At 33.7% G+C, this 11,287-nt stretch overlaps 2 protein-coding genes across 7 annotated transcripts in view; one reads left to right on the forward strand and one right to left on the reverse strand.

The window, feature by feature from the left end:
• The window catches only part of LOC122568389 (AT-rich interactive domain-containing protein 2), a 55,188-nt gene extending 49,585 nt beyond the window's left edge, over positions 1–5,603 (forward strand). For 4 of the 6 annotated variants that reach the window (XM_043728067.1, XM_043728069.1, XM_043728071.1 and 1 more), the window contains 7 exons: positions 237–443; positions 540–2,485; positions 2,663–2,822; positions 2,956–3,114; positions 3,413–3,490; positions 4,615–4,706; positions 4,890–5,603. In XM_043728067.1, coding sequence (XP_043584002.1) covers positions 237–443; positions 540–2,485; positions 2,663–2,822; positions 2,956–3,114; positions 3,413–3,490; positions 4,615–4,706; positions 4,890–5,010 — 2,763 coding nt within the window. In that variant the 3' untranslated portion in view covers positions 5,011–5,603. The remainder of the gene's footprint in view (positions 1–236; positions 444–539; positions 2,486–2,662; positions 2,823–2,955; positions 3,115–3,412; positions 3,491–4,614; positions 4,707–4,889) is intronic. The other 2 variants (XM_043728072.1, XM_043728068.1) reach the window with 1 other exon arrangement.
• A 2,633-nt stretch (positions 5,604–8,236) lies between these two features.
• Positions 8,237–11,287, reverse strand: LOC122568392. The gene has a single exon (XM_043728081.1). The coding sequence runs from the start codon at positions 11,285–11,287 to the stop codon at positions 8,693–8,695; it is 2,595 nt and encodes an 864-aa protein (XP_043584016.1). The 3' UTR covers positions 8,237–8,692.

Consider the following 11,287-nt stretch of genomic DNA (forward strand, 5'->3'; position numbering starts at 1 on the left):
TTTTATTTTTTTTTTTTTTTTTTTTTTTTTTTTTTTTTTTTTTTTTTTTTTTTTTTTTTTTTTTTAGTTCAGAGTGAAAGTAATAGCGTACTGTATATATTACTAACAAAAGCATGGTTTTCGAAATTGGAGTTATTTTCTTCTGTATAATAATTAAAAAAATACAAGTAGTAATATTTCTTGAAGAAGGATATGAAAAATTACTCTCGTTACTCTGACTTGTATCATTTATATAGGTTGCACAACGTCAACAACAACAAAGGCTACTGCAACAACAGTTAACCAATATATCGCAACCACCTACAACTACAACTAGCGTAACCACAATACTCCCAAAGACTCCTGTCAACTCGAAGCAAAAGCCAGCTATCACACCCATTCCTGCCAAGAAGATACAAAGGCTCAACGGGGCCAAATTTATTATCACTAATAATTGTGACAAGGTACGACATGAATTTTGTGGCAAACCATGCAAACGTTTTATAATCTTATAATCTTTAAAATTTAGCAAGTTATGCTCATTTGATTTTATATTGCAGACTGAAGTAAATGATAATGAGAATGTCAACCAAATCGTAACATCGACAACTTCTTCCATGGTGGTTTTGAACTCAACCGAAAATCACATATCGTCAACCATTAAAGTATGTCGGCCTCCAACTATAACCGTAACTACAGCGAACAAAGCGATCCAACGTTCGACTTGTACATCGATCGCCGAAGATTCAGACTCGACCAACAATTCTTTGGCATCCAGTAGTGGTATCGGTGGTAGTAGGGATTGTTCTGGTGTCGGTATAGAGGAGGACAATTCTTTGACGAGTTTCGAGGGGATTCTGTTAAACGGTGCACCGAGTAATATGGACATCGACGCGCAGGAAGATGGATCTTCGAAAGATTCATCTAGTGTAACGTCTAAAGAAAAACCGCTGCAAAGTATGATGCTTGCAGATTTGTTAGAAAGAAAAGTTGACAAGGAGCCGATTTTAAACGGCGTGTTAGGGAAAAATTCAATCAATGACAAGGGAATGGACTTAGTAGAAAATCACATTAAGAAAGTACTAAAAGAATCTCCTACTGACATTAAAATAAAAGCTGAAGTAGAAGAGACGGAGGTCTCCGAGGATACTTTAATCGAAGCGCCCAGAGGGATAAAACGATCTGCCAGCGAATTAGATGAAGTAGATGTAAAGAAAGTAAAATATTCCAATGGTACCATGTCGCCGGATCTTGCTGTTGATTCGACTACCGCCGAATCTACCGTCTCGAGTATAAAGTCTGAAGAACAGGACGATGATAAAGATAACGAGAAAGTAACCGTGTCTTCTACAGCCGCGAATCTTTATGCTGCTCTGGCCGCGGATTGTATAGAAGACGAAACGGATCTTGACGAGAACGTTAATGTAAGTGTTAAGGAAGAACCTATTACTATAAAGGAACCTATCGCGATAAAGGAGGAACCTGTCAACACGATGAAAGAGGAGCCTATCACGATAAAAGAGGAGCCTCACATATTCGTCAATCAAATTAATCAACAACCGCCTCAACAGCAGCAGCCATCGCAACAGCAACCACAGCAGCAATCACAACAGCCACCACCACAATCACAACACCCGCAACCACAAGTGCAGCAACAACAACAACAACAGCAGCAGCAGCCACAATTACAGCCACAACAACTTATCGTTACAGCACCTAGGCAAATAGTAGTACAACAAACGATTCAACCAAATAATCAAGTTATTATACCAACTGGCACAGTGAAAGGAAGGCAGGCCCAACCGCAACCGCAAGTTTTATTGCAACAAGGAGCAGGAGGTCAATTACAGTACGTTGTTTCTGGTGGTGTGCCTGGTCAAAATTACGTCCTAGCTCAACCACAAACGACATTGGTTCAGGGTCAAGCGCAGACTGTGTTAGTAGCTCAGACGACACAGCAACAAGGGACTGGTGCGAAAACGATAATTATTTTGCAATCTCAAGCAGCTGCCCAGCCAACCCAACAAAAAATGGTGGCCGTCACACCTCAGGGACAACAGGTTGTTGTTACGCAAGTTTCACGTCCTATCTTGCAAAGTCCGGCACTCGGTAATATACCCCCGCCTTTGGTTCCAACGTCAGGCACAATTCCACAAACTTCTATAATAGTGAACAGTTCCGTGGCACAAACAAATCCCAACACAGTGACTGTCACGATTCCTGCAATGGCCCAACAAACACCAGTGTCAACTAGTGTACCATCGAGAGTGGTGACACCAACGCCGGCTTCTACTCCACCCCCTACTAGACCTACCACGCCTCATCAAGCAGCTGCAACGCATGGATTGCCGGCGAAACAACCTGCTAAAGTAATGAAGACTGTCAGTTCCTCAACCTCCACAGAACCGGAATCCAAGCCGTCTACGAGCCAGAATCAACCAGAAAAGACCATCACCATCAAAATCGATCCTAATGCTTATTTGTGCGAATGGCGGGGTTGTTTAAGGTAATTGATTATTTCTCGGCATAAAGCAATTTAAGAGTGAACTTTAAGAATTTACGACAAATGCCCTACATTTTAAAGTAAAGGGAAAAATACCAGTTCTTGTTTTTACAATCTTAGTAAAATTGAATTAGTTGCGTCATTTAATATTATTTAATATATGCATTTCTTTGTTTACAGGCAATTTAAAACACCACACGAAGTTTATCTTCATGTGTGTGAGGCACATTGTCCAACTGGTGGAGAGGAAATATTATGTCTTTGGGCGAGTTGCGATGCCTTAAAAAGACGTAGATTTTCGTTAATGACACATTTATACGATAGGCATTGTAACGCGGAGGTATGTATTGATATCACCTTAAAAAGAGAGAGAGAGAGAGAGAGAGAGAGAGAGAGAGAAGAAAAAGAAAAGAAAAGAATCTTAAGAGAACTTAACTAAAGCTATAAAGGCTATATATCTGACAATTTTACAGACAATGTCGATAAGAAGGAAACAGTTGACGGTAACAGGCAAAACCGAAGTTTCCACGTCGACACCGTCAGCTCCTCATCATCCTGGGTATGCACCGAATGCAGCATTCCATGCTATTAAACGGCACGCATTGGAATTTGTAAATCCAAAGGAGTTAATGGTTAGTAAGATCACATATAAAGTTACGCAAGTTACAATGAACTATGATAATGCAAATAGCTGTAAGTTAGTGGTAATTTCGGTAAAAAGAAAGAAGCACAAAACACTTCTTAATCATGGGGTAACAAATGCACTAAAATTATTACGCGAGATAGCACGATCTATTAATGTCGAAGATAACGCGTTTAATGAATATAAACTGTGTCAATATTTCGGAGAATCCTTTATAGTCCCACGGTTCATAGAGTCTATTGAGTTTTGTTAATGTAATGAAATTTCTTATTCTCTCGGCAAAGCAGCAAAGGCCGACCAAGCCCGCTGCAGCCACTTCAAGCTCTTCTTCCCCCAGACCTGGGCAAAATCCTCCACCAGAACAGGTAAAAACGTGTTCAGAAATTGAAAAAAAAAAAAAAAAAAAGAAAGGATTCACGATTCACAGCCACAGCCCTTGTGCGCTGTTCCTGCCGCCTATTTTTTTTTTGCGCTACATCTCTCTTGTTTTTCGTAACATACGTTGTGTTTTTTTAATTTTTAATTTCACATTTTTCGTTGTATACGTACGTATGTTCTATTAGCATGGATTTCATTTTAGTTTCATCTCGTAGCTGGCGTCGCTGTATAATTTATGTGTTCACGCAGTTGAAGTGTATTCATGATGATGAAGGGTGCTGGTATATAATACTTTAAGAAGCATAACGTAGAATATTTGTCGCGCTTTTGATACAGGGCAACCACCTTTTGTATTAATCGCGATTAAAAAATTAACGATTGTATCTATATCGAAATACGAGGATTTCTTTCTTTATCGATTTTTAATGAAAACAAATTTTCTATGTATGTTGGATTACTAATTAGCAGTTGCGTTTACAAAGATACGTTAAAACTTTGTATATATATATTTTTTTTTTTTTTTTTNTTTTACGAATATGTACATTTACTTATATCCTTGGTACCAAAAAAAAAAAAAAAAGAAAAAAAAAAGAAGAAAGAAGAAAGAAAAAATAAGAAAAAAATTTGTTTGGTGGTCAATTTATCAATATCGATTGTATATACCTATTTGTAGTAATTTTAAATGAAATCAGTTTGTCTGTGTTACTAGCGATTTTCGAAACTCTTTTAAAGCATGCTACGATTAATTTTTTGTTTTCACATTAAATTACTTATTAGCATCAGAAATTGTATATATATTTTATGAATCATGATGTCAGTGTATCTTTTTGTTCACATAAAGGAGTAATTTGATATTCGTTGAAATTGTCCAATCTATTCATATGCGACATCATATCGTAAATCAATGTTTCCGCCTTGTTTTCATAATTGTATTTTACTAATGTTCGAAGCTGTTGCAACTAATTAATTCAAACATCATGAAATAATAGCTATACTCTGATATATTATATTTGTTTTAGTGTTACTTAAAAGTGTGGCTAGATGATCTTCTTACTTTAACATATAATTTAGAGTAAAGTAAATTCTTAATTGTTTTGTGATTTTTCAACAGGATGACAACGAAGGTCCAGTGACCAAAAGTATTCGCTTGACAGCAGCTCTCATTCTCAGAAACCTAGTCATATATTCAACACATGGCAGAAGGTAAACTTTGTTTCCAACGTCTTGTCGGTTTGCCTCAATTAAGAAATTAGATAACTTGCTTCATTTTAATTAAGTAATTTTATCCCATTTCTACGAGATGTTTTTGTAACGACAAGTGAACGAGCGATTATACTAAGGATATATTACACATTTTACAACTATTGCTGATATTTTGTTTTTCAGGCATCTTAGAGCGTACGAACCACATTTGGCAGGTGTCGCATTAAGTAATGTCGAATCATCGAGAACAATCGCACAAGTTTTGTACGATATGAACGATCAAAGCAGCAGTAACCATAGGTGACCTCTCGAACCAGGCCTCTAAAAGAAAGCTCTTTCTCGTTGCGAGCAGCGGTCAACTCGTTTATTTTGAATTTTAGTGTAAAGTGAGACAACAGAAATATGGTAGAAAAGATGCTAAAAGTTTGCAATTTATTGCAAAAGAGAGGTGTGCTTGTGTGGTGTATGGAAAAAGGGAAGATGTAGATGACGAAGAGGATATACTAGGAGAGAAGAGGATACGGCAATGTTCCAGAATTATTAAAGAGGCCTATAAACTTACTAGGCAAGTCGATTTGCCGATTTAGACTATAATAATGTACTGTAACTAGTTAATACGAACGAAAGACAGTAGTTGAAGTGATTACAGATCAGTGATAAAAGAAAAAAAAAAGCAAACAAAAAACGAGATAATATTTCAAATTTAATATTAATATTTATTTTCTCAACAAGAAGCGGAAGAAATGTTTTTAGTAATCGTGTACAAAAAATGAAGGGCGAAGAAAATACTTTATGGACGTTATAGTTAATTACAGTGAATATTATATTATTATATTATATTATTATTATTATTATTATTATTATTATTATTATTATTATTAATTATTATTAATATTATTGTATGTTTTTCATAAGTCAACCACAAGAAAACTTAGAATGTAAAGAAAACCTTTTTATGAAATGTATTTGTTAGGAATTTATGATTTTGCTTATATAATTGCATATTGCAATTACATGGCTATATTATCGTCTCTCTTTTATTTTATTATCGAGTAATCTTATTCTGTCAAGGTATAACGTTGGTAAGGCATCGCACATAGCTTGACGATGACGGCGTACTCCGACTGCAGGTCCATCGTGTATTAAAAACTCTAAGAACTTCTTCTGCTTTAAATCGGTTTTAGCTCGGGGACTTTTAGCCACTTGTTCGACCTCTGTATCAAACTTGAAATCGTAAAAACAGATACTCTTAGTAAGAAACTTTTCTACTTTTTCGGGCAAACTGAGCTTGTCGTGTTGAATTATTTCCTCGATCGTATTATTATTCTCATCTACGCGTATTAACATGGCCCGGTTTGTGTGAGTCATGGAATTCTGAGAAATAACGAGAAGCATCCATAAAATGCTGCACACACTTCGATTCGATCAAGTCAAGATCAATTATTGCTTCCGACTTGTCCGTATATTATCGATACAGATGTAAGTATATTTATACTTGGAACTTAGAAAGGCCTAAATGTTCTTAAAGCCAGTGTTTTTTCAAATTTTCAGCACTAAAGAAAGAATGGCTGGGTGTGAAGAAACTAAAAAAAAGCACTTTCCAATCAAGGCAGTTTGCCAATAATTAAAGAATTTAAAGATCTTAAGTACTTTACAATAATGACAAATGGACAGATAGAACGATTATACGTAGCAATTTTATTTTAATTCCAACGAACATTATAAATTGAACGTCGTTTGGAAATCAAAAGTTTCGGAGCAAACACTCTCTTCTATATATTTATTTATTTTTCCTTTCTTTTTAAATAAGAATTTATTGTTTTAAACAAAAGTGACAAAAGTTTCAATGGCACGATACTTTCATTTGAAATTCCGATACGATGCTTCTATGAATTTTCAAACAATTACTTCAATTGGGGCAATTGTTTCACGCGGCGCGATGATTAACAAAGCATTTTTTTCTTGTCCAAAATTTTAATGAAATATTATCGACTTCTTTGTATCATAAGCTGTATAAAAAAAGATAAGGTAACGGAAGTAAGCGTACCATGAAATGGTAATTTTAGTTGTTTTGCGAGATCGAGAGGGTAAAAGCGACTAAATTTTTCTATTTGGAAAAGTTAATTATATTCGCTGGGATGTGTTGTAATTTAAACGAGAAAAAAAAAAAATGTCTGTTTCGTTTCTCAAACGTTGAAAAGAAGAAAGTGAACGAATATATATATATACATATATAAATATATATATATAGATTCGTTTTTTTTTTACGTTATCAGACGCGACAATGAAGATCGTGCGAATAGGTTTGCATTTACAAGTCATCGAGTTACCCAGCTATCTAGGCGGGATCCGCGAATAAAAAAGTTATTGGACGATCGTATTCGAATAACGTCCACAAGAAATAAAGTATATATGTATAATTATAAATATTTGTACATAATACCTGTATTTCATTCATGATGTTGCGAGTTCTGTGTAAATTTTTCTTAAAGGTGTAAGATTAAATGTCTGGCGAAGCGAAGTGAAGTGAAGAAGAATTTTTGTATTATAGTAGGATTATGACAAGACGTAGGGAGTTGCAAGGTACATAAAAGAAATTTTTGTAATTACCGAATCGATATACAGCGGACGCTGAGAAGAGAGAACTGGCTGGCACCGATTGTAACGAAGAAAGAAACTGATAATTTAAATATCGTGAATTGTAAAACGATGAATACATTGTGCGAGCCTCTGTTATGTATTTTATATATAGATTATACATATTATATATATATATATATATATATAGAATACATATAAATATATATATAATATATATTTATATATAATATATATTTATATATTATATATATATATTATATATATATATATATTATATATATATATACATACATAAATCAAATTGAATAGCTGAACGTTTAGAAGAGAAATCTTATGAGAGGCTTTTTATTTTTATTATTTGTAATTACCTAGTTTACATGTTCACCGTTTCGTACGATCATCGAGATCATAACAATATGTGTAAAGGAATAAAAGAATGATATAATAAATTACTAAATACAAAAGGAAAAAATCGTTGAAATTAAACGTACGAGTTATTTGAATATTTATTCTCTGACTGCATTATATACTTCTTACAGAAGCGAGCCTCAGCGTACCTGATTAAAAATCTTTAATAACGAAGGTTATCCTTAGCTGAACTAACAAAATATTTTGCTTTCGCTTTGCTACATTTCCATCTGCACATATACATATATTCTGGAAAATGAGTTAAATACAGACAGTAATCACTTTGTATGCTGGTTATATTCTTTATTTTGACATTTTGCGATCCAAAGATTTGCATCTTCCTGAAGCTTCATATATCTGCAAAATTTATTATGCAAAAAAGATATATAGGTAACGGTCTAGGCTTCTTAGACAAATTAGGATACTTCGACAAATATCACTCTCAAGTGCTAAACAATATATTATGTGCTAAGAAAAAGAAATTCATAAAATTTGGTATTGACAATAAACAATACCGTACATTTTATTACTTTACAATCACGTTTTTACTTTATTAATTGCAGAAGTAAATTATATAGACAAATACAATAAGCTTTCCTTATGATATATCAGTCGTACGCGCAATATAATAACAATTTCTGTTAAATAGTAATGATAATGCAGTCTTATCGTCAACTTAAAATTTTACAATAATCTTAAAAGTTACAGTGAAAAATATTATCCTTAGATCTCGTTCCTGTTAGATATCATGATGATATAAAAACATTTTTATTCTCTATATTACTACATACAATCGATATCACCCCACAAGAATAGAAAATTACAAGCAACTTAGGCTTTGCTTGCAAATAACCAAGCTTTGTTTGTTATTACTAGAATCAGGTTATAAATTAAGACCTTACAATTGGTGTACTATGATTTACATTTATTTCAATAGATAACTGCACTCTATTATCAATTTTATTTCTTATTAATTGTTAACTTAATATGCAGCCGTCATTTCTTGCTATTCTCTCTTCATCAAAATTTTTCACGTTGTTTGTGTTGCCAACCGAGATACAAGGAACTGAGGTGGCAGTTGTGATCTGTAAATTGGAGGATTGCGTGTATACAGTATTTAATAAATCTGATACTTTGCAGTCATTCACTGAGCACTTTTCATAGTCGCAATGATTTCCATTAGAGCGAACAGCTTCACTTTTATATGTTACAGACATTAATTTAAATGCCACAGGTATTCGCTTCTTTCGCCTGGACAAACCATATTTAATCAGTTTCTTCTTACCGCATATAACACATGTACCGGTCAAACATTTTGACCTAAAATTTAAGAACTCTGATCTTTTATATTTAGTCTTCAAACATTTACTATTCAAGTTTTTCGTTAAAAATAGCATTATAATTGCCTTTTCATCACAACACGAGGATATTTCTTTATTCACGTTTACCAAATTGATCGTCTTGTTTTCTTGTCCTATCGAATAATCATTTATTAATTCAGTCGATGTAGTTTTCTTGACTTGCCTTATTCGTAAACTTTCTTCGGATATAGAAGTTGTTTGGGTGCAAGTTGACATGTGACAAAGAGTTTCCTTGTTCTTTGGTGCATCGATATTTCTAGGCGTGGACGTAGCAATTGGTCTAAAATTTGACGAATCAAAAATGCGGAAAGACACAGATCTTGCACATTGAACATGGACATTTTTTACATTTGTTGAATAGTTATCGCCAGGATATATCAACGATTTAATATTATTTCTTTCATAACCGTTATCATTTTCATTGTGATCTTTCTTATAGATGCCTTTTTTATGGATTCGAGAAAGAATGACATCTGGTCTTTTAACATGTCGTGAATTAAAATTAGTTTCTAGTCTTAATAGCGGACTTTGGAGATATTTGATATCATCGTGTGAACATGGTTCCTGTATATAAATATTTCTCTTTTCAGGATTCTGTGTAATCATATCACTGTATTGTTTAACATTAGATTTGTCTACAACTAATTTTTCATTTCTCTTTTTCTTAGTTCTTATACCTTTGTTGGCCACAGTGGTTAACTCTTCCTCTAATGTATCGGCATGTTTTTTTATTTCCTGTAACATCTTTGGTCTCATTATTTCTGCTGAATTTATTTTTGCTAAAAGAACCCTATTTCTTCCGTTCTTGTAGATGCAATCCATATTTTTACATTTTACTTCTTTGAACTGATAATTTTGATCATTACATTTTTTCATATCTTTATCTCTGAACCTTTTAACGCTCCTCACCATATTTTGCAGTATGTCTAAAGCATTGTCAATTGTACTTGTACATTTATCCACGCATTCGTAATCATTTATATTTCTAATATTTGAAAATCTGTCTTCATATTCGTCTCGTTTTGCATTCAACATGGAACAGTTAATTTCATTACAATTGACATTTGTACAGATATCTATACTTTCCGGGTTTGAAAATTTTGCAAATTTTTCAATTACCAATGTACTTTTATCGAATTTATCTTTACGACAATTTGCTTTTGGCTCGTGTTCTTCGCACTTGTCCTTGTATGTACTGATCGTTTCATTAATGCACATGGTGCTTTCAATCTCGTTATTTTTCATGAAATTTCTGGTAACGTGAGAATCTGTAGGAGAACTCGCATAAAAAAGTTCCTTGCACGGCCTATCAGTTATAGGTGTAACTAAACTTCCCAATTTCGTAAATTCGGAATTAAGTAGCATATTTGGAGATTTCAATTGTAAATTTGTAGAATTCTCCAAAGGTGATTTGAAATTCATAGGAAGACTTAGAAGCTTAATAGAATTTTCTTTAACATTAGAAATTTGTGCCGAGTTTAATGATAAATCTGTTTTTATCATTTTAGAAACTTCATTGCTACCGTTTATTTGTTTCATGCTACTAGCCAAATTTGTTACCGGGAAACTGTTGGTAGGCAATTTTTTAGAAAATTTCACGGGACATCCGACAAGTTTGCTCGCGTTAAAATTCGCCTTAATATCATCTACACCAAAATTTCTCACTGTATCCTCAACGGTGCTCAACGGTGTTGTTTGTTTTGTTCCATTAATTTGGGAAAATAAGCTTGTCTTAAGTGAATTCGATCGAAACGTGTTATTGTTCGATATTTCATTCGATGGAACAGGATGACATAGAAATGATGGATTATTATTGTATCTAAGTTGTGAAATATTATTAAAGATTAAACCATCGTTGTCTCGATCGTATTTTCTTTCATAGTGCATTCCTCCTACTGACTGCGACATATCAAAGCAATTTTCTGTACGAAAGGCAGTGTGATTATATTTTTTGTTAAACGAATAGAATTGTAGCATATTCGATGATTGGAGATTAGTTTTCATTGAATCTGCATTAGGTTGAAACAGCGAGGTACTTTCCTTCTGTAGACGGTTATATTGATTTGAATGCATTTTGCAATCGGATCGTAAAATTATATTTATACAAGGAACATCACGTTGAGCATCTTTCACGTGGTTACCGCATTTGAGTTTATTTTGCAGACTTAAGCATCTTGAGCGTGACACAGCGATAGGATTTATCATTTTCAT

Source organism: Bombus pyrosoma, linkage group LG6 (assembly GCF_014825855.1).
Source record: "Bombus pyrosoma isolate SC7728 linkage group LG6, ASM1482585v1, whole genome shotgun sequence".
Lineage (NCBI taxonomy): Eukaryota > Metazoa > Arthropoda > Insecta > Hymenoptera > Apidae > Bombus > Bombus pyrosoma.